General features: G+C 39.9%; 1 protein-coding gene across 1 annotated transcript in view; it reads left to right on the forward strand.

Annotated features, from left to right (window-relative positions):
- The first annotated feature begins 467 nt into the window (after nt 1-467).
- Nucleotides 468-24,640, forward strand: part of GPAT3 (glycerol-3-phosphate acyltransferase 3) — a 60,757-nt gene continuing 36,584 nt past the window's right edge. Inside the window, exons 1-2 of the mRNA XM_077882757.1 lie at nt 468-643; nt 8,155-8,221. Coding sequence (XP_077738883.1) covers nt 503-643; nt 8,155-8,221 — 208 coding nt within the window. The 5' untranslated portion in view covers nt 468-502. The remainder of the gene's footprint in view (nt 644-8,154; nt 8,222-24,640) is intronic.

Consider the following 24,640-nt stretch of genomic DNA (forward strand, 5'->3'; position numbering starts at 1 on the left):
CAAGGGCCAGCGCAGGAAGCAGCGCGGAGACTGGGCGCCGGGTCCGCCCGCGGCGGGTGTGCGGTGTGCGGGGCGGTGAGTCAGCCGTTGGGTCGTCGCGGTCGCCACCCAGAGGAAGTCAGGCACCGGGGTGGGGCGCGTCCCCGGCCGCGGTGTCACCCCAGCTGCGGGCGCGCCTAGGTCTGCGCCCGCTGCGGGGTTTGGCGAGGCTTGGGCTCCGGCGGCGAAGGAGTTAACCGGCCGGGCCGGGAGGAGCCCGAAGGGGAGGGAAGGAAGGAAATTGCCACCGTCCCGAAAGCTTTTTCCTCCCTCCCTTCTTTCCCTGCAGAGGCGAGTGGCCGGCGGCGGCGGCGCGGACTCCCCGGAGCCCGGCTCCGCGCCTCTGCTCCGGAGCTGCTGCCCGACCGGCTGCGGGGGCAGGGACAGCTGTCGCGCCCGGACCCCGCCCGCGGACCCCCCCACCCCCACCCCCACCCCACCCACCCAGAGGCTGCGCCCAGCCATGGAGGGCGCGGAGCTGGCCGGGAAGATCCTTTCCACCTGGCTGACGCTGGTGCTCGGCCTCATCCTCCTGCCCTCGGCCTTCGGGGTGTCTTTGGGCATCTCCGAGATCTACATGAAGATCTTGGTGAAAACTTTAGAGGTGAGTGCCCGGTGGGATGCGGCGCCCCAGCACCTTTGAGGGCTTTAGGGAGAGAGAACCCAGCGCGGTGGTGGGTGGTGGCGGCGAGTGGAACTGTTGAGAGCCGAGTGGAGGCGAGGGGACCAGCTTGGAAGGTCAGCGCTCTCCAAGGGGGTGCGTTTCAGTTCATCCCCCGCTGCGGCGCGGAGACTGCCTCTTGGCTACTCCCGCAGGTGGAGAGATCCGGGCTGAGACCGAGGGACCTTGTGGTTCCTCTACTTGAATGCAGAGCCACCCCCACCCACAGCTTTATTATTATTATTATTATTATTATTATTATTATTATTAATCATCATCATTATTATTACTGATTAGAACAACACATACGTCTTTTATATTATAGATTTCTTTTTTTATTTTTTATTATTTTTTTATATAGATTTCTTTATATCCATCATGTAGTGCAGCTGTCCCTTCACTCTCCTTAGTTTTTTTATAGCCGCAGGTTTCAGAGGTCCTTTCGTGTACTAAGGCATGCTGTCCAGAAAGGCATCATGTTCTACTTTATGCTCAAGATAAGAAACCCAATTGCTGGGCGGTAGACAGAAATCCGATTATATTTTAATGGAGTCATGGAAATTTTATCTAGTCCAAAGCACTTGAAATGTCATTGAAATGTATATTCTTTGACCTCTGTTCTCCCTACACTCCTGCTTCCAAATTCTACAAAGAAAGGCGTTAGATGGAAGTGAGCCTGGTGGGGCACAACAGCAGCTCACTCTTCTGCAAAGCCTAATTAAATTACAGAGGGCTTTCCCTTTTGCTCCTTCAGCAGATGCTCCCTCCCCAAAGCCTGAGAAGGTAAGGGAGGGCCAGCCTTATCCTCGTGTGCCAGGCAAGGATACAGAGACTTGGAGAAGATCAGTGGTTTGCGGTTTGCTTGAGTTAAATGGAGACAGGAGTCTTACTTGAGGAGAGGACTAGGGCTAAGACTAGGAGTACAGAGTCTGGATACAGATGTGCTTCGATTTGGTTCTGAAATCAGCTCTGCTTCTCACTGTGTGAGCTTAGGGAAGTCACCTACTTCTTCTTCTTCTTCTTTTTTTTTTTTTTTTTTTAAGTCTCCTACTTCTTATGCTTCATTTTCCTCACTTTATAAAATAGGAATAACAATATAACACCAGTTCCCATAGGGTTGTTTACATGAGTTAACATCTCAAGCATTTTAAAAGGGTGCCTGTAGGTGGTAGGTGCTATATCAGTGTTTGCGGCTATTAATTAAATGAATAATATTATTATTACTTAGACTCTAGCACCCAGGTTTCTCTAACTTCGTATAGGATCTTCTAGTATGGGTTCACATTTTTCTGCCCTTATCTTTGGTCTACCCCTGGGACTTGGATTTCTTCTCCCTCAGGGAGGGGGGTGGCTCCCAGATACACATCTCAAACTCCTAATCTTCCACGTGGAGATTACCTGCTAATCTCTCACCTACTGACCTCTTGCAACTCTCTTCTATTTGCTAATCTCCTGTTTTGCCCCAGATTTTTGTTGCACTTTCTTTTTGTGGCTATTTTTCTGTCTAGTTTTTGAAGTTATATTTGTTTCTTCATCTTCAGCTGTCATGTTTTCAAAGTTATGTTGTTTCTGCCCGGAGATACTGTACAGTTTTGAACTTTTTGGGTTGACTTCACACGGTGAACTTGGCCATTCCGTGCTGTGGATATTTTAGGCTGCTTCTTACGGCTAGGTCTTCTTCAAATACTCTCCCCATAGCAGATGATCCTCTTTGGCTGGGGTTCAGAACTCTTTCTCAGAATTCTGAAACGATTGAGTTGTTCTCCTGGACGGCTGTGTCTTTTGGAATTTATACCCTATGTGAGATTGGAGTGAAGGTAGTTTGTACACACTGACTTCCAGTGGCTGGCTCTCGTCTTGCTTCAATAATTCAAGGTGCAACCAAAGAGATGTTAAGGAGAGAGACCAGCTTGTTGCGGTCAGCCTGGCAAATAATCACCATACTTGGAAGGTATATATCCAGTTCAGGATCTGGTCTTCAATTAGATAGGGCCTGAAGTATTCATTTTTGTCCCGCTAGCGTTGCAGAGACTTTCAGAGATGCGCTGCCTGTTAGTGGGAGACAGGCCTCTTAGCCTGGCAACCCGGTAGATGGCAGCCTGAGTAAGGAACTACCCTCTTAGCTTAGAGTAAGTAATGGGGTCAGAGTGATGCTTGGCATATATGCAATTAAAATTGGGATTCATTTTGTGGGCTAACTCTTACTTGTAGTTTGGGAGCAGCTGGGCTCTTCAGGAGGGAGCTGTGATCCCATAGTGATGTCTGCTTTAGGCACAGGAGAGGGAAATGATGACCTTGGGTTTCTTATCCTTCAGCTAGAAGAGCTTTAGATGTTTCACAGATATTTCTGTTAGGCGGTGGGTAGTAGAGTGGATTGCTTTTTCTGACTATAGGGACAATTCCCTTAAAAATCGTGCTGTTTGTTTAGTGTTAGGACATCTTTAGTTCTGGACAAATATCCTGCCTTTTTGTCGATTCTATGCAAGGCCCAGTTCTTCTGTTACTCATCATTCTTTCGCACTTAGTTCTCAATGGATTTGGTTGTTTCTTTCTCTAAACTGGTGATTTTCCAGGGGGTATCATCATTTCTGAGGAGTATATACAGCATTATTACAACTTTATATTGGGAAAGTTTTAGGAATTCAAAGTATGAAAAGTAACTAACACTCTGGGGTGGGGATAAGTAGAGGATACTGTGTTTGGGTATTGGAGTATATGTATCGGAATCTCTGGGAGGGGGTGTGTACATTTGAATTTTTCATGTTAATCAAATAGGAGCATGGATTTAAGATTTTAAAATGCCGTTTTCAACCGCGCAGAAGTTGATGGGGGTGAGGGTGGTGAAGGATTGCTATGTGTTGGCCTAAGGCTCATGATTAGAGACAAGGAGATGAAGAATGGGAAGAGAATATAGGGTTGGTGGAGAAGGTATGGCAGTGGTACGTAAATTATCTAACCTAACCAGATAATAAAGGCAATGGACAGATCATGAATGTTAATGGACTAATTTTTCCCTTAGCTCTCGAGAAATAAGCTGGGAGCATGAACAGTTTCCTCTGAATTTCTAGCCCTGTGACCTTGGGCAGGTCACTTAAGTTTTGACATGGGTATAGAGGAGTATGCCTCAGAGACTTATTGCACAGGTCAATGAGAAGTCAATGAAAGCACTAATACATAGGAGGTGCTCCTGTCTCAGTGGAGCTCGAATTGGAACACTCTTTGGTCTTGTTTTTTGTTGTTTTGCTTTTGCTCCTATGTGGCTATGATTTAACCTACCTTCAGATCTTTAATGAGTTAGCCATACATACACACATACTCAGAGCAGACAGTTCTTGTCTTTAATTTAATTTATTAAAGATTTTTATTTATTTATTTGAGAGAGAGAGGGAGAGTGCAAGCATGGGGAGGGCAGAGGAAGAGAAGCAGGCTCCCCACTGAGCAGGGAGCCTGACTTGGGGACGTGATCCCAGGACCCCGGATCACGACCTGAGCTGAAGGCAGATGCTTAACAGACTGAACCACCCAGGCACCCGATCTTGTCTTTTATTTCAACTATTATTATTTCCCTTTGCACTTTTCTCCATCCACCAATTAGTTTTTCATCTTTTTTAAAAGGCACATCACTAAGTGTCATATTATAACCAGTGGTTATAACATCTCTGTTAAGATAGTCTTCAGGTATTATTTCTGGTATTGGAAATACAATAAACGTGCTAGAAGGCCATGGCTGTTTATAACAGAAAGTAATAATAAAGAGAAGCTACCCAGGGAGAGTGCTTAATTGCACAACTCTCTGACAGAGGCTATCTATTCCCACTGGTGGGTTGGGGAATGGAGATTGAGAGAGGTAATCTGCCTAGATAGTGACTTACAGCTGTTAGTGGTAAAATTGGGATTTTTAATTTGAATCTAGAACCTGAGGACTTCTTATTCTGCCAACATGACAGGTCTGTCAAGAAACTGTTTTATTATGCTACTGATGGTGGCCTGCTTTTATTTGGATGAATCTAATATTTGAATTTTTATATAATTTTATACTTTTTCATCCTTTCCTTTTCTCTTTTTAGTTAATTTTTAAATGTCTTTTTAGCATAAAACTGAATGTTGTAATTGTCTAGGTGACCGTGTCAATTTTTGTAAGCTTTTGATCTAAACTTTAAAACTCAGACTGAGGGACACCTAGGTGGCTCAGTTAGTTAATAAGCCTTTGAATCTTGATCCCAGCTCAGGTCTTGATCTCAGCTCGGGTCTTGATCTCAGGGTCATGATTTCAAGCCACGATTTGGGCTCCACACTGGGTGTGCAGCCCATTTAAAGAATAAATAAATGAATAAAAGGAAGATACTTGAAACTCAGACTTAACCCCTTTTTTTGTGAATTAGAAACAGCTGCTTTTTGCTTCTCAAGAGGATTTTTAAAATAGAGTGAGAACCTGATGGGAAGTATCTTTCAACTTTTCTTTGTAGGGGAAGTGAGATGAGAGTAACAATGGGGATTGTTAGAAGCCACTGTCCTACTTCAAGATCATCTTGTGGACAGAACTGCATTTTTTGTGGTTCCTGGAGGCAGATGTTTTCTGAGATAACCTCTAGAAGAGGTTTAGAACTTCTGAAGAGATATTCCCCATCTCTGTCTTGGGGGTTCCCTAATCCGCTGGTGTGGTAGAAGAGAAATAGCTATGTATTGGAAGTTTCACTGGTGGCCTGGAAAAAAGTGATCATTTTGGAAGCTAAATAAATAGTGGGGTGTGAGGGAGGAGGAAGCCAATATTTTCTACTTTGTAACCTATTGTGTGGCAGTCATTGGATAGATTATCTTCTTTAATCTTTTATCTTGGTATTGTCCTTGGTTTAGCGATGATGAAACTCTGATCCCAAGGGGTGAAGCATCCTTTGTCTCAGATGAGCTCAGCCAGAAGTGAGGAGCTGCAATTCATATGCATATGAATCAGGCTTCAAAGCACAGGTGCTTTTCACTTTCCCTGGAAAGAAGAAACCACAGAAGAAAATGGTTTCCTAGTTCAAATTTCCTTTGGCAGGCATTAAATGACTTCTCCTCCAACCTGAAACTTTGCTAGTCTTGAGCACTGTCACTGTATTTTGTAGGACAGATCTCTGGAGTTACCATTTCAGGAGGTTATGCATTCTGACACTCGTCTGGTGACAGAACATGGAGCTCTTTGTAGCATATCGTGCCATATGAGCATGCCCTTGTGTTAGCTTGGTAGGGCTGCCATAACAAAATGCCACAGACTGGGTGGCTTAGACAACAGAAATTTATTTTCTCACAGCTCTGGAGGTGAGAAGTCTCAAATGAAAAATGTTGGCAGGTTTGGTTTCTTCTGAGGCCTCTCTCCTTGGCTTGCAGATGGCTGCTTCCTTGTCGTGTCCTCATCTGGTTTTTCCTCTTTGTGCAAATACCTGGTGTTTCTGTGTGTTAAATTTCCTCTTCTTAGAAGTCATATTGGATTAGAGCCCACTCTAAAAGCCTCATTTTAACTTTGTCACCCTTTAAAAAAAGGCCCTATCTCCAAATACGGTCATATTATGAAATACTGGGGAGCTAGAGCTTCAACATATGAATTTTGGGGGAAACCCAATTCAGCCCATAGCAGCCTCAAAATATCAGTATTTTCCATCGTATGAGCATGGGATAATTGTCCTAATCTCAGGTAATTGCCATTTATATAAAATATAAGGTCACATGGCCACAAGAAAAGAAGTGAACTCTAAGATAGCAAATGTTCAGTTATTTACAAAATTTTATCTTAATTATATCTTTGGTCTAATGATAATAGGTACTAATGCTTTAAAGAGAAAAACTATGTAAATAAGCCTTGACTTCTATTGAGAAGAGATGAGAGGTATGTCTAGAGTTTGAGAATTCCTGCATTAAATCAGTAAGGAAGGAAAAAGCCTCAATCAGATTAAGATTGAATCTTATTATCATTTGTGACTTGCCTCTTGGAGCCAGGAAGATTAAGTCTCTATTTATAGGCTGTTCTCTAAGCACAAACAGCATGTTCCTACTTGGCTCTTTGGGATGTTGTGCAGGGATCCTGATGTAGTCAGATCATGTCCTGATCCTTGACCTTCAGGTATAGGATCATTTATCCTTCATTGTCTTACTTATTTGAATTTTTAAAAATTGTTTTAATTCCTTGTGAGCCTAGCAATACCTGTTTTTGGCCACTACATTTTCGATAAATTTTTTTGTTTCTTCAAGGGTGCTTAAATCATAATTATAATAATCACAATGCCTTTTTCCTCTAGTATCTCACTTCTCCAATCAGTTTATTTTATTTTATTTTTTTTAAGATTTTATTTATTTATTCATGAGAGACACAGAGAGAGAGAGGCAGAGACACAGGCAGAGGGAGAAGCAGGCTCCATGCAGGGAGCCTGATGTGGGACTCGATCCTGGGACTTGAGGATCACGCCCTGGGCCGAAGACAGGCACTAAACCCCTGAGCCACCCAAGGATCCCCAATCAGTCAGTTTAGACAATGTTAGCTTCTGGGATTGTAATCATATAAATAATATTTTCATTTTTCCTTTTCTAAACTGGAAAAATAGTCATTGGGATTTTTCCGGGGTGCTGTCAACAAAGTTCACTTGTGGTTTTTTGAACTCCGATTTTTAATGGTAAATAATTTTGGAAATGCATGAAGAAAACATAAAGAAGAAAATAACAAATTACATCTTGGTATATTTCTTTATGCTCCTATGTCCTTTATAAACAAGAATGGGAATTGATTTTTCCTGTTCTTAAATTCTCGCAAACCTGTGGTTTCTCATAATCATAGTATTTTCCCTCTGCATCTCAATAGAGGCAAGTGACCAGGTGGCCAGTGGTTTCCTTAGGTAGCGATTTCAACAGTGTAGACTGCCTCCTTCTGCAAGCCTATTTCTGATGCAGGCAATTAGGTCTTCTTGAGTGTATCTGGCCCCTGAATGCCTAATCTGTTATGAAAACAATAGTTATTCTTCGGGTTCTGTGTTTAGGTCTTTATATATGTTGATCTCATTTAATCCTCATAGTGACCCTAGGGGACAGGAACTATTATCCTCATTTTACAGATAAGGAAACTGAGGCCTGGAAGGGTTAAGTAAGTGACTCAGTCTTGATGTCATAACCTGTGCTTTTGCGTGACCTGCTTCATGACCTTTTCAAGGAGTCTTTTATGGGGCTACCAGGTGAACATGAGGGGTTTAAAAAAGGTGAATGCTCTCTTGTCCTCATTTATTAGGGCACGATAAGTGACTAATGTTAAGAGTGTATTTGAGCCTTGGAATGAATACTGCTATCTCAAAGATTTACTAGGGGCATCTCTTTAATTTGAAGAATGCCAGGGTTTAATGTTTAATTTCACTTTCGTATAAGTAAGGTTTGAGTATTTTTACATCGTGTCTGTGGAACAGTTTACTTTAACAACACTACTTGTTTTTGAACAGTGGGCCACAATACGAATTGAAAAAGGAGTCCCAAAGGAGTCGGTTCTTAAAAACTCCGCTTCTGTTGGTAAGTCTTCTTTTTCATTTATGATGGTTAAGATACCCAAATTGGATAAATCTACATCTACCCAGTTTGAACTTGAAATATGCAGAAGCAGTGCATTCTATAGGCATTGGATCATTCATAATTTTGTTCTTTATGCAAAATAGCAGCTGCCTGAGTTTTGAATGAGTTTTCACTGGAGAGGTGGTAGTAATAACGCTAGCTCATCCATGCGTTCTTACAGGGTGTTTCCAAAGGCATACATTTAAAAGTGGTTGCCTCTAGTTTTAAAGATGTAGTTAATGGCTTAAGAAAATAATGCTAATTGGACTACCTTGGAGTTAAACCTATTTTTGAGATTTTATTAGTACCTTATTCTAATTTGCAGGTCTGAAAGATGTTCCTCAAAGTAACCCTTTCCTACTAAAGGCTGATTGGTAATACATGAAATAAGTAATAACTCCTGTATGAAAGAGCTTGGGAATCATCACATGCCACACCTTGCTTTTGGAAAGTAGTATTATACAGTAACAAAGGCTCAGAAAAATTGTGCAGTAAAGATGCCTGTTAATTTTTGTTAGAAGTGAGTTAAGTCAACTGAGCTCACTAGTGCCTGTGTCTGTTAGTGCTTTACTGTTCCAATAAACTCTTTGACTTGGGGTAAGAATTTTAAGAATTGTTTAAGATGCTGGCTTCATAGGAGAGTAGAATTCTATAGAATTCTATGGAATTTACTCCCTATGAAATTAGGGAGTTAATAAGTCGCTTGACTTAATGAAAAGACTAAGCCATTGTGTGTTTTTTTAAAAAATAATGTACAATTTTGTGCTTATCGAATTTAAGATTAAAAATAATCAAAATGTCAAGCATTTCACTAAGAGGAATTAATCTTCTGGAGGCTTGTGGAAGAGGAATTATAGAGATTGTATCCCACGGTGCATTCTGGAAATAAAGTATTTGAGTGAAAACATCTGCTCATTTTGTGTAGTTGGATTGTTACATCCAAAAGATTGAAACAATACGTAGATCTTTATGGTATATCCTTAAACATCAAGTGTTATCACCAGTAACATTTTACCAAGATTGGAGATTTCTGGCTATCCACAATCCTATTTTTATTGTCAGATACCTTCTCTTCGACAGAGCAGCATCTACTGTTTTTTAATTTTCTGGGTACATCTTAAAATGTGTATCCTTATGATATAAGGAGACAACAAACTTTATTCCTGGTTTTCTGTTGTACTTAGACTTTGGGACTGTCACTGATTTTGAGTAAAATTCTATGGAGCCTTGTAGTTTGGGGTGGTGGCAGTGCATGTCTTGGGACACAAAATGTTTCAATTTGGTAGGTTAGGGATTAAGAATCACTATGTGAGGGTGTCCTTAGCACTAGTTTAGATTTTTTTAGTCTATACTGAAGTGAATATTGTCACTTGTTGGTTGTGTGTTTTTTTTGGCCATGCATTTGTCTTTTCCATGGTACCTCCGGGAAAGAGTGGAAATGAACAAGAGGAGAAAAATATAAATCATGATGGTTTAGAATAAGGCTAAAGCCTACCAAGTTTGTCTTCTTTCATTCAGAGTAGCTGTCTTTCTATTTATTTATTTATTTATTTATTTATTTATTTATTTATTTATTTATGATTTTATTTATTCACGAGAGACACACAGAGAGAGGCAGAGACGTAGACAGAGGGAGAAGCAGGCTCCTTGCGGGGAGCCCGATGCAGGACTCGATCCCAGGACGCCAGGATCACGACCTGAGCCAAAGGCAGGTGCTCAACCACTGAGACATCCAGATATCCCACTGTCTTTCCTTTTAGCCATGAGATTGGCAATGACTGTTGCAATTACTGAGCATTTGCTACCTGTAAAGTTGTTGAGGGATCCAGGGAAGATTAAGATATGGTTCCTGTGAGGCGACAGGTATTGGACAGGTCACTGTGATAAATGCTAGACTAGGTGCATAAGCAAAGGACAGCGTGAGATCTAATTTAGTATCTGATATATGCTGCTTTCACCTCTGTTAATCCCACAACTGTGTGTGGTATGCACCTCCACTCCCATCCTGATTTCCATCCTTCTTGGGTAGCCCTGGGATGGGGTGTGTTCCCTGTTGGTACTATCCTGGTGTTTGGAGTCAGCGGAGAAGGAGGATCTTCCTCCTACACAGACTGGCCAAGGGTGACGAGACACCGAAACACACTGAGGGTATGTGCGCAGCCACTGCAGTCATCTGCCTCCAGAACCTCAGGTCTCTATGCCACAGCCAACAACGGCTCCAGTTAGCATTGAGCCCATCAAAGTTGAGGCAAGGGTCACAGGCAGGCCAAGGGCCCTGGGGGTACGGGTGTGATCTGGGTATGCCTGAGTGGTATAGCGCTGATGATAGGTTCAGGAAATGGACAGGGAGAGATTGGCTAAACAGGGGAAATAGTTATGTCTATTTTCCGCACCAAAAATTTCTTCTGCTGCTTTTCCTTGATGAAGCATATTTTTGGAAACACTTTTGATTCTCTCTTTTGCCAGTTCAATCCCTCTTGCATTATATTTCTCCTGTGCTTTCATTAATAAGCCAAATGAAAGCTGAACCTAGGGAGATATTATCTTTGTGGTTAAATCGTTCTCTCCTGTCTTTAATAAACCATCTCATTTATTGACTGAGCTTCAGATATGATCACAAACAAGATCTCTCTCTCTCTCTCTCTTTAAGGTTTTATTTATTTATTTCATGATAAACACACTAAGAGAGAGGCAGAGACATAGGTAAAGGGGCTCCCTGAGGGGAGCTTGATGTGGGACTATCTCAGGACCTTGGGATCATGACCTGAGCCAAAGGCGGATGCTCAAACACTGAGCCACTCAGGTGCCCCAAGCAAGATCTCTTTAAGAAGCTCTGTTATTTCACCTTCTTCCAATTTTTGAGGACGTTTCCTCATTGTCACTAAATCATTGAAGACAAATCTTTCTCCCCTTCTTCAAGTAACTATGTTATTATACTCAACATTCAACGTAGTTACTCTCTTTCCTAGTTTTTGTTTCCTGAAGGCTGATGGGTTCACCACTCCAGCCATTGGACAAGTGCACCTCCAGACCCAGGAACATGGTCTGATTAAGATTTTATCAACTTTTATCTTACTCTGTTGTCAACAGTGCAAGGGACCATTAAGAGCCGTGAACCTCTTCCTTGGGTACCTGACTGATTTTGAGGATTTATTGTGCGATAAACTTCAGTTAGTTTGTAATTAGGATTGTATTCATAATGAATATAATTCATTATGCCATTTTCATAACTTGAGATTAATTCCACTAGAAATTGCATTATATTACTAGGACATTGTGAATGATTACCAATCAAAAGTCGACAGGCAGGAAGAAAGGCCCAACTTTGCCCTTGTTCTGGAGGTGTCACAAACAATACAAATAAATAGAAACCATGGCTCAGTCATTTTGGCACTGTCCTCTAGAATGTGCTGCTTGCCTGACACAGCATTATCTGCATGGGCAATGCATACCACCTCCTCAGGTCCTCCCCTTTGCCACACTTCAGTAGGCACTGCACATAGGGATTTGGGGTCATGTGGCCTATGGCTAATTAAGTGCCCCCCACCTCTCCCCTGCTAAACTTCTCTTCTGCACTGTATGTGTTACCCCTAGCCCCCAGCTCTTCCTCCACCCAAACTCGCACAAAGGATAAAATACTACAGTGAAACTTCTGATGTCATACCTATTCAGAGAGAATTTAGGCTGCTTAACATTTCCTTCTGATTTTACTTTTGAAATTCATTGTGAGACTTGAGTGACCATGTTGATACTGGTACAACATTGGTTGCATCAATATTAAATCTCTTGCATTTATATAAAATGTGGGATAGTATTTTGTGACAGAAGTTTGCATATCATTTTCTATACTTGTTTTGTTTGAGGCAGGCTGGTTTTTTTAAAAAAAGATTTTTATTTATTTATTTATTTGAGAAAGAAAGAAAGCAAGGGGAGAGGCAGAGGGAGAAGCAGACTCCCCACTGAGCAGGAGCCCAATGCAGGGCATCATGATCTGAGCTTCAGGCAGCCATAAGGCAGATCCTTAAGGGACTGAGGCACCCAGGCACCCCACTGGGCAGGCCAGGGTTGGGGAGAGGTTGTTTGATAGTCTGCCTAAATCAACTAAGATGATTTATTGTCTTGGTGTAAACTCCCTGAATACAAGTCAGTATCGCTATCCACTTGGATATGGAGTATAATGAATCTAATGGGGTTATCTTGCTGATAAAATGTTGGAACTTGTCTAGCTGCTTGCAGAGAGAAAAATAATACAGTTATGGGATATGGAAGGATTATAGAGTGAGAGTTTCCTTATCATTGCCAAATGTCTACTTGCTTTTATTAGTCTGCTTCTGATTATAAATCTTGTGCTTGATGGTGGTGATGATGATGATGACAATTTTCAAACATACACAAAGTAGAGAAGTAGTATAATGAGCCTGATATGGGCGATATTTGTCAAGATTTTGCCACACTTGATTCATCTGTGCCTTCTTATTTTTTGCTGAAATAGTTGATGCAATATAAGATTTCATATCTTTTCATGCATTTTTTAAAGAAAAGGATTTTAAAAAAATAACCACAGTACTATACTCAAACTTAATTTTTTTTAATATCATCTAATATATAGTCCATATGTAAATTCCCCTAACAGTTTAAAAAGGTTTTGTAATTGATTTGTTTGAATCAAGATTCAGTCATGGCTCACAGATATGTTTATTTACTTTTTGATACTGCTTTATTGGACATATGGAGTACTGGTTTTGTTCCTGGAACAAAAATTGCTTAAATGGCAGGTGATTCTGAAAATTCACTAGTGTACCATACATTTTTATCTTCACAGTTTAATATAGCTCTGTGCCAGACAAAATTTTGATTATTTTGCTTTTGTTTGTTTTTAAACCATAAGATTAGTAATCTGTATTTCTAATATTATGATATTTATTACATGAACTTTTCATATTATATAAAATTTAGTCCATAGCCCCTCAATTCCACTTCTAAGTAAGATATCAAACCTACCAACCAAACTCTCAGCATGTATGTATTAGGAGACACGCTACAAGTGGATAAATAGTGAAAATGTGCAGACAATGCAGTCACTCGTCAGGAGGAAAATAAATATGTGAACTGGTTCAAATGAATTAACTGGATTTACATGAAGAGAACAAAGTACACAAATCTTAATGTTGAGTGAAAAGGAAATGTATCGTATAACAACATTTATTTAAAATTACTACTAAGGGATCCCTGGTTAGCTCAGCAGTTTAGTGCCTGCCTTCAGCCCAGGGCGTGATCCTGGAGTCCCAGGATTGAGTCCCACATCGGGCTCCTTGCATGGAGCCTGCTTCTCCCTCTGCCTGTGTCTCTGCCTCTCTCTCTCTCTTTCTCTCGTGTCTCTCATGAATAAATAAATAAGATCTTAAAAAAATTACTACTATAAACAGAACTATATAATTATGTAGATAAGCATAAAATATATGTGGAAATGATATATACCACAGGTTAGTGGTTATCTTCTAGGAAGGAGGAGAAAGGATGGGAAGATGGCCTTTAACTGTATCTCTAATTTTTTTCTCTCTTTTTTAAGATTTTATTTATTTATTCATGAGAGATACACAGAGAGAGGCAGAAACATAGGCAGAGGGAGAGGCATGCTCCCTGTGGGGAGCCTGATTCAGGACTCGATCCCAGGACGTTGGGATCACAACCTGAACCAAAGGTGTCTAGACACTCAACCACTGAACCACCTAGGTGTTCCTCTAATTTTTTCTTTAAAGAGTATCTATAGTAAATATGACAATGGTTATCTTTTTTCTTTGTTGAACTCATTTTTTGGGTTAAACGTGTATTTTAAGCATAAAAAAAGAACCCTCCAACTAAGTAAAATATAAAGAATTGCCCAGCTAGAGTCTTTAGTCTGATGCATAGAACTTGTTTTATATGAATAGAAAATACGTACTTGTCTCAGGAGTGTGATTGATGGTTACCTGCTCCAAAACACATCTCTGTTGAGTCTGACCAGTGCCTGGAATTGAAACTTAAATTTATGGAACAAAAGAGTTATTAATCTAAGTCTATTACCTCTTAGAGGCAGGATTCTCAATTTCAGTGCTACTGACATTTTGGGTTGAATAATCTTTTTTTGTCATGGAGAGTGGTCCTATATGTTGTAAGATGTTTAGCAATATCCCACTAGATGATAGTAGCACACTCTTAATATGACAACCAATGGTGTCTCCACACATTGCCAAATGTTCCCTGGGGGCAAAATTTTTTCTCTTCTCCTCACTTCTGTCCACTCCTTTGTGAACCACCACTCTTAGAGAATAACATGTTAACCTTTGGTACCCAATATTGTTAGCATAATTTTTTGTAGTTTTCTAATAAATAGGCCCTTGGAAGAGTAGAATTTGATTTTCAGTCTTTGGTGCTGGTGTGGGGAAGGATGGAATATGAGGTGAGGCTTGTGAACAACAGTTAGTAGACAACTCTGTATGGTAGGAGAGAAGGCATGTTCTTTAAGAAAAGGAGGAGTGAGACAAGGGAATCTTCCTTCAAACTTTGCCTCATAATCTGAGGAAAATATACTGTTTTGGAGGGAGCTTTACTTAAGACTGGACTGGAGACTCGTGTATAACTATGTACTCTAACCTCTGAAAGGAGATGACTCAGTATTTAATTCCGGCCAGCAATGAGTAAGCAGGAAGGAGTGGTTCTGGCAGGGAAGAAGGTAAAAGGTCAGATCAGACTAATGGTATTTGCTGCGTTGTGAAGTGATTGTAGAAGGAGAGTGATGTAAGTCCTAAATCACAGAAAGGAAGGCTCCCATCTTAAAAAAGCAGTTAGGGGGCTCATAAAGCATACTGTTATCTTTCAGATCATTTTTCTTGTCACATAGCAGCAACAAAATAGGTGACATGACTTGTCCCTTATCCCCATTTCCCAAGAAATTCATTTTGCTTTCAAATGTAAGTGATAAAAGCAGGTTTTAGATCATTCTGTCCCCAGTACTATGTAGTTGTTGGAGATCTTGATGGTGCTTTAGCTCTCTTAGTCTTAAACTCCTCAGCACATTAGGAGAGTACTGGCATCACAGAATTGTGGAGGTTGAAAAAGCCAGATGAGAACAGAGACTCAGGGATTCTTTGAGAGTGAGAAGATAACTGGATCAGGTGATAGGATAGTCAACTTGAGAATACATTCTCTTTTAGAAAAGTGTTCTGTACCCGCCATTGGGAGGAATAGACCTTTCAGCAGATACCCATCAAATCCAAAATCCATCTTGTCATTCATTTTTTAAAAAGATTTTATTTATTTATTTGATATAGAGAGAGCGAGAAAGAGAGAACAAACAGGGGGAGCAGCAGAGGGAGAGGGAGAAGCAGACTCCCTGAGGAACCAGGGAATCTGATGCAGGGCTCCATCCCAGGAGCTGAAGGCAGGCGCTTAACTGACTGAGCCACCCAGGTTCCCTACTTTGTAATTTTAGAAGTGTTCCCCAAACCAGTCTCCTCACCTAACACACCCCTCTAGCTATTCTACCCCTCAGAGAAAACCCCAGTCAAAAGTACAAAGCTTCTCCATTTTGTTTCTACCTTATAGACAAAAACCTATCAATAATAACAATAATCACTGCCACCTGTTAAACAATGGCTCCCTTGTGCAAAATTTATTTACATGAGGAAGGTCTTGTGAATTCTCACATAACTGATGAGAAAACTATAGGTGAAGGAGGTCAGGTAACTTGCTTCAGATTCAATATGAAGTGGAAGGCAGACTGAAAAGAAATCCCAATCCAATTTGTCTTTCCTATTCCAAATCCCTTTGTTGCCACCCCCTTCCTATACTATACCTTACCTGCTCCTATGGTCAATCTGTGCCTTCTCAATTCTCCCTTTGAAGGTTGAGGTAACTCTTCCACAAATGGAAACTCCTCTGCTGAATGTTGGCTTTGTCACATACTAGGGAACTTGTAACATCTCTATCTCAAATCATCAATGCAACTTTTCAAGAAATGAATCTACTGAGAATATTTAATATTTAGGATGATACTAAAAGATATTAAATATCAATGCCAAACATTAAGGTTGACATTTATAGTTAATTTGAGGCTTCTCTGTTGTGGGGTTTCTTGTTTAATCAAATTAGGCATGTCTGGTTCAACAAAGTTAATGTGGGCTGTCAGCCAAGAAATGGGTCCACAGTGTGGCGAATGGGATGTTAAAATGACATGCTGCCTGTTAATTCCAAATGCCTATTAGTTTCTCTGCAGTGTTGACTGACAACTGATGACACTGTCCATACTTCTGCTCCGTTTATGCTTCAAAATAGGTATAAACACATGGTTAATTTTATGATTAGTATTCATATCCGGGGTTAAAATCTTCCTCTTCTATAATCAGCATTGCTTATTTTGTAAGTTTTGGGGGAATATTTAATGATTAAAGGGGGAGTTGATTTTCTCATCTGCTTTTCTCAGGAGAACAAGTGCACCTCCAGGGCTGCTAGTTCAGTACTTCTAGTCTTGATAACTGAGAGACACTAACAGAAAATTACTCAAAATTTAAAAAGGGGCAAATTACTCTATTACAGGTATATTAACCATATAGAAAACAGGAAAATAGAATGTAGCTTTATTTCAGTAAGGCTTGACTGTATCCTATTCCAAATAGCAGGTGGACAAGTGTCCACTCTGTTACCCCTCCCACAACCCTGGCAGCCATCACTGGTTGATGAGTCCTTGCCACCCAACCACAATGTAGCATCCTTAACACAAACCTGCAGACAGCTTCTCACTACTGCTTTGAAATCTTGTCACCACTCTTGATCAGGAGAATAGAATTTCTCACACTGTGTGCCAAAGGATCACTAACTAAAACGAGGAGAATCTTTTGAGTAATTGGATTTTGGCATAGATTTGGTTGTATTGTTTGAGATTGTACTGATGACTGATGCAATTGGAAGTGCAGTATCACTGAATGAATGGTCTTAGCTGGGTTTTTAATAACCTGGGAATTGGAATAGAATTTAAGGTAATCTTGATTGTTTTGATGAATGAACCATCAGAGAGAGAAGTGACATTCGAGATCCTTTACTCAAGGAGGATGCTCTGAAATGGATAGAAAAGCCAGCCTTGGTTACGTGGTAGGAAAAGGCTTGCCACCTCAGAAGGCAGAGTTTTAGGCCATCAGGCGGGGAAAGCCAGGGAAAACACAGAACCTAAAATGATGCCGCAGTTTGTGGCAGAACCAGCATGTTTAACTACACAGTGACAAGCTGCTCTGCATCACTAACCCTGATCTCTGCGAGAATGACACTTACCAAGCATTTTCTGTGTACCTAGGTTATATTCTGAACTATGCCCCCAGGCAACCCTTAGCCTACTTTAGGAGATATCACCAATCTCTGCATATCTATATGACAATCAGAAGCCAGCTAGTGCTGATGGTATTGAACTTCACAAAAATAAATATAATTAACTTGAGCAGGAAAATTCATAACCATAACACAAAAAGAGATTATTTTGGATGGGGGACGTCAAAGAGGGTGTTTTGGTGGACGTGTTATTGTTGAACCAGTCATGTAGAGGTGGTTTGGGATTAACTGAGGTGACAGGGCTTTCTAAACTCGAGGAATGAGGGAATAGCTTGGATAGCAGTGGGAGTGAGCTTAGTTCATAGAAGGCAACAGACATAGAAGTATGATTGGCTAAGAGGGTAAGGTTGTGAAGGACTCGAATGCAAAGTGGTTTAGATGTGATGTAAAGACAGAGGATCTCAGGTTTCCTGTTTATATTAGGGATTATAAGAGGAAATTCTGAAGCCCTCAAAAAGGATGACTATGGTGGCCACCCAGACCTGTGGAGGTTGATGATTGAATTTGAAAAAAAAAAAAAAAAAGTGCAAGATGATTCATATGACAGTTGGTTAATTATTAGAAGGAAGAAGCCATCTCTCTTTCCCTCTGGATCTCTACAAGATGGAACAAAAAGGCTGGCTTAAAGTGTTGCATGTAAGAAAGAGCTTCTTAGCAAAAAATGATTGTAAACCTGGACCAGACTACTAGGTAGATTACACAGAGAAGTTTTAGAAATGGAGGACAGTTGAGAATCTGGGGAAAGGTCCGAATTATATAACACAGCTTTTTTTTTTTTTCAGTTTTTAGCAGGGCCTTGTTATCTTGGTTGTAATAAATTCCGTATAAGTTTTAGATTAAAAATTTTTTAATGTCTTCATGTAATATTTGTCTCTGTAATATTGGTATCTGTTTGTGGGTCATTGGCTCCATAAGCAGAGAAAGCAAAAAAGCTCTTCATCACTTTTTTATTCTGTCAGCAAGTAGCAGCAACCCTTGAAGCCCTCTTCACCTTTTCTCCTCTCTAGGAGGTTTTATAATGGCATTTCCCAATTTTCTCTGTTTTCTTACTGAAGCTCCTGGGGCAGCATAAGTTTGTGAATGAAGAAAAGGTGAGGGGCCAGGGTGCCAAAGCATGCTTGGTGCCAAGACCCCTGGGGAGATGAGGAGCAGATAGTGGTGGTTCTGTGTTTGTTGAGGATTAGCTCTTGGGGCTCAGGGAAGGGAGACAGCCTGTTGGACTTGTGATTAGAAAGAGTCCTTTTCTTGGATTGGAGTAGGAGGAAACTATTGATGTTTGGATGCCCTGGGGATGCACAAAACTCTTAGGGACCTTCTCTTTGAGTGCCAGCGTCAGTGTTTTGTTTTGTTATAAAGATTTTATTTATTCGTTAATGAGAGACACATGGAGAGAGGGAGAGACACATGGAGAGAGGCAGAGACATAGGCAAACTTGATCCCAGGATGCCAGAGTCACGACCTGAGCCAAAGGCAAATGCTCAACCACTGAGCCACCCAGGTGCCCCAACCTCAAGTGTTTTGAAAGGTCTTCCCTGCATCTCCTTCACTGACTTTTCTAGGTCAGATGCCTGGTTTTCCTGCATCACTTCCTCAGAGTGCTGTTTCTCTCAAAGCTCAGGCTGGCTAGGGAAGGACATTCATTCCCTGGAGTCCTATTTCGTTTTTTGAATGTTCCTTAGAGAGTAAAACCCACAGAGCCCTTACGTCTCCTATAACTTCTGGGGACCCTGGGTGGAACAAAGGAAAAGAGTGGGGCATGATCTGCTTTTCTGTTAGGGTCCCAGAGCCTTCACCCTGTCTTGCCTCACTGTTTCTGGAATTGATGGGCTTGTCTCTGTGCTTCTCTGGTGTTGCGTACTGGGTAGCCTGCACTTGCTCATTTCACCTGGGAAATGGAGTGGACCTAAAAGCCCAAGCAGGTAGGAGAGACACCATGGACACACATTGTGGGTAGGATAATTTGCCCTTTTACCTTTGAATATCTGGAAAAATGCACTGTATACAGAGGACAGTGACTTGAAGGAACATTGACTTTGGCCTTCACAAAAAGCTAAAAGTACTTAGGAGACTGTGCATATACACACCAAGGGACACTCTTCTTCACGTTATTAGAGAAAACAGCATTGTGATTTCTGGTATTCCTTTGTAAATTCTCTTGGCTCACACAGAGAGGAAATTGATAATGAATTCCAGAGGCCATTTCTTTAGAAAAAAAAATAAGAAAAAAGGAGATTAAGACTGGACAGGGAGTATGAGTTTTGGCTATGAGTAGGTGATAACATTCTCAAACACCTGCTTGGTAGACGAGGTAGTGGATGTAAAGTCTTTGCAAAGAGTAAGTGTATATTCCTTTTTCCCAAGCGTGTAAGCTTTTTGTTTAAGTTGGTATCTGTTAGTGTATATCACATATATGTCACTTCCTCTTCTGCCTCTGCAATGACGTTGATACAAATCTACTCAGATAAATGAACATCCTCATTTTCAATGACTCATATGTTCATGTCGGTGACTTTACTTGCCAGTCACTGGCTAATGCATGTGACCTATTTGCAACAGATCTCAAGTATGTGATGCCAGCAGGTGTTATGAAATCCCAGTGTGTGATGGTGTTCAGCCTTTGGTGCTCATCTGACATTCTATACAACGAGCACATGCCTAAGATTGCTAGTCAGTAGAGAAGCTTGCGTACTGGGGTATATATGCAAGGAGAGAGAAAGACAGTCATTTTGTAATCAGCAAAAAGAACTAACATCCTTTTTTTTCTTAAGAGAAGCCATGTCTTGCCATTGTACCCTTACTCCCATGCCTTATGTCCTTTAGTACAAATTTGTTTTAGAAATTTAGAAATAACGTTTCATCAGTTTGATGTAACTTGGGTCTTTTTTGGGTCTTTGCTTATAATCAGTTAACACAATGTCTGCATCATGTAACGGATGGAGTTGGTGGTTCATGGGCTCAAAGAAAACAAAAACATGGAGAAAATTGGGTTCTGCTGATGTGAAGAGTTTTGAATGATTTTAGGAATAGGGGTATTAGGTGGAAGAAATTGTAAGCGAAAGCAGGAAGGTAAGAGAGGAAACATTAGGGGCCCAAGGACCAATTTAGTTTGGCTGGAGCTAGAATGGGTGAAAATTAGTTGGAAGTAGAGTTAAGATTGGATAAATATTTAGGTTTAAGTCCTAAAAGGCCTTAACTGCTAGGCTAAGACATTACTTCCTTAGATGAGAGGATCTCAAAGTTTTGGAAAGATGAATCTGGTAGCTTTGCAAAAGTGGGATTAGATGGGAAGAGGGAGAGGAAAATGGAGAAAGGAGAGATAGTAGATGGCAAGCCCTCCTAGAAAGTAATAGGACTGTGATTGCAAATATTGAACTACCCTTGCATCCCAGGCATAAATCCTACTTGATCCTGGTGAATGATTTTTTTAAAAATGTATTATTGGATTCGGTTTGCTACTGTTTTGTTGAGGATTTTTGTATCTATGTTCATCAGAGATACTGGCCTGTAGTTCTCTATTTTTGTGGTGACTTTCTCTGGTTTTGGTAACAGGCTGATGTTGGCCTCATAGAATGAATTCAGTATTTTTTCTTCCTCTTCTATGTTTTGGAATAGTGTGAGAAGAATAGGTATTAACTCTTCTTTAAATGTTTGGTAGAATTCACCTATGAAGCTGTCTGGTCCTCAACTTCTATTTATTGGGAGATTTTTGAATACTGGTTCAATTTCATTGTTGGTAATCTGTTCAAGCTTTCTATTTCTTCCTGTTTCACTTTTAGTAGTTTATATGTTTCTAGGAATTTATCTATTTCTTCTAGGTTGTCCTATTTGTTGACATATAATTCTTCATAATATTGTCTTGCCATCTTTTGTATTTTCTGTGGTGTTGGTTTTATTTTTCCTCTTTCATTTGTGACTTTAAGTCTTTTTTTTTTTTGAATGAATTTGGCTAGAAGTTTATCAATTTTTAAAAACACTTATTTATTTATTTTTGAGTAGAGAGAGAAAGAGCAAGCATGATTGAGGCCGGGGCAAAGGGAGAGGAAGAGAGAGAATCTTAAGCACGCTCCACATCTAGTGCAGATCATGACCTGAGCCGAAATCAAGAATTGGACACTTAACCTACTCAGCCACACAGGCGCCCCTAGACACTTATCAATTTTGTTGATCCTTTGAAAGAAACAGCTCCTGGTTTCATTAATCTGTTCTACTGTTTGTTTTTTTTTTTTTTTTTAAGTTTCCCTTTCATTTTGTTTAAATGAAAATAATCTTTATTATTTTCTTCCTTCTGCTGGTTTTGGGTTTTGTTTGTTCTTTTTCTAGCTCCTTTAGGTACAAGGTTAGATTGTTTGAGATTTTTCTTGCTTCTTGAGGTAGGCTCTTATTGCTTTATACTTCCCTCTTAGAACCACTTTGCTGTATTCTAAAGGTTTTGAACCATTGTGTTTTCATTTTCATTTGTTTCCATGTACTTTTTTATTTCCTTTTTAAATTTCCTGTTGACCCATTAATTGTTTAGTAGCATGTTATTTAACCTCCATGTATTTGTGGTCTTTCCAGATTTTTTTCTTGTGGTTGACTCCTGGTTTCATAGCTTTGTGGTCAGAAAGGATGCATCATATGACTTTGATCTTTTTATATTTATTGAGGCTTGTTTTATGGCATAATATGTGATGTATTCTGGAGAATGTTCCAAGTACACTTGAAAAGAATATGCATTCTGCTGTATTAGGATGGAATGTTCTGAATATATCTGTTAAATCCATCCAAATGTGTCATTCAAAGCCACTTTATTCCTTGTTGATTTTCTATTTGGATGATCTGACCATTGACATAAGTGGAGTATTAAAGTACCCTACTATTATTGTATAACTGATTAGTTCTTTTTTTGTTTTTTTTTTTTATATTAACTGTTTTATGTATTTGGGTGCTTCCATGTTGAGTGCATAAATATTCACAATTCTTCATCTTCTTGTTGGATTGTCTCATTTATTATCCTGTAGTGTCCTTCTTTGTCTCTTGTTACAGCCTTTCTTTTAAAATCTATTTCATCTGATATAAATATTGCTATCTATGCTTTGTTTTGACATCCATTTGCTTGATAAATCTTTCTCCAGGTCATGGGGCCTTGAACCAGAGCAGTGGGTTGGTGGAGAAATGGAATGTCTTGGCAACCATATAGTGTGAGCCTTGGGGAAGAAATCAGGCTATAGGTTCACGTTTGGGAGTTATTTAGAGAGGGCAAAAGCTGAAATGGTGGACTTAGTGAACTTACAGAGTGAAAAACATTTGCAAATTCTAGAGAAAAATTTATAGAAAAGGGATAAGTAAACATAAATGAATGAAACAGGATCAACCAGGGAAGAAGAGAGCAGAGGAATGGAAACTAAGTGAATGGTGAATTCTAACTTTATATTTTCTCTCTCCTTGTTCCTTTGCCCACTGATACTCCTTTGTGCTATATTTTTCTCCTAAGAATAATAGATGTTCACCAACGCCTTTTCAGAAATAAAACCTTTTGATGCTTTACCTATAAACTGTGCTTTTCCATGAGTGTATACACATGTGAGGTCAGGGATTATCAGGAACTTCTAAAGCCAGCATAGAAATGAAGTCTTTTTAGGTAAGTTTTGAAATGTAAGGGTGACACTGGTTATTTGGAAAGTGGTCATAGTCAAGTTTCACTTTATCTGTACAATTTGGAGGACATGCTGAGCCATCAGGCTGATGTGATTCTGAGATAGTTAGCAGATGAACACACGGGATATGTGTATGCAAGTTCTTGTGTGAATGTTTTGAATTTGGATTTATACATCTTTTAAAAACATTTTTATTTTTTGTGTAATACACTCACATGGTACAAAAATCATAGTTATTTAAAAATATGTGCTTTGGTAAGTAGAGCCCAAGCACTTAAGCATCTGTCTGCGGCTCAGGTCATGATCCCAGAGATGGAGTCCCACCTGGGTCAAGCCTCTAGTCAGTTCTGACGCTTAACTGATTGAGCCACCCATGAGCCCCATGTTTCTCCTAGATTTCTGTTTCACTTTGACTTCTAGGACCCTCTCATATATTTAAGGTGATAAACTTTTGTCTGTGAGGAGATGAAAATATTTCTTTCAGTTTGTGATTGTATTTTTTTCTTTGCTTATCATACTTTTTACTATGCAGATATTTTTCATTTTTATGTCATCAAATTTATGAATATTTTCTTTTTATAGTGTCTGGATTTTGAGGTTTTTAATAGTTAGATTCTTCTTCTGCCAAGTTTTAGGGAATTCTCCAATGTTCTCTTTGATTAGTTTTATGTTTTAAAAAAATATTTAAATCTTTGTTTCTTTTATTCTCGTGTCTTTGTCCAGATGACTATCCAGCTGTGGAAAAACTGAGTTAAAAAGTTCAGCTCTATGTAACTGATTTGTAGTGCATCCTTAATTTCCTGTGTTTGTTTGGATCTGTTTCTGTACTTTCAATTTTGGGCTCTTTCCATAGTTTGGCAATTGTTGATAATGCTGCTATAAACATTGGGGTGCGTGTACCCATTCGAATCTGTATTTTTATATCCTTTGGGTAAATATCTAGATCATAGGGTAGATCTATTTTTAACTTTTTGAGGAAACTCCATACTGTTTTCCGGAGTAGTTGTACAGTTTGCATTCCCACCAAGTGCAAAACGGTTCCCCTTTCTCCATATGCTCACCAACATTTGTTGTTTGTTGTGTTGTTAACTTTAGCCATTCTGATAGGGGTGAGGTGATATCTCATTGTGGTTTTGATTTGTATTTGCCTGATGATGAGTGATGTTGAGCATCTTTTCATGTGTCTGTTGGCCATCTGGATGTCTTTGGAAAAATATTTATGTCTTCTGCCCATTTTTTAACTGGATTATTTTGTTTTTTGATAAGTTTTGTATAGATTTTGGAGATTAATCCTTTACCAGATATGTCATTTGCAAATATCTTCTCCCATTCCTGAGGCTACCTTTTAGTTTTGTTGATTGTTTCTTTTGCTGTGCAGAAGCTTTTT

Source organism: Canis aureus, chromosome 33, assembly GCF_053574225.1.
Source record: "Canis aureus isolate CA01 chromosome 33, VMU_Caureus_v.1.0, whole genome shotgun sequence".
In the NCBI taxonomy this organism is placed as follows: domain Eukaryota; kingdom Metazoa; phylum Chordata; class Mammalia; order Carnivora; family Canidae; genus Canis; species Canis aureus.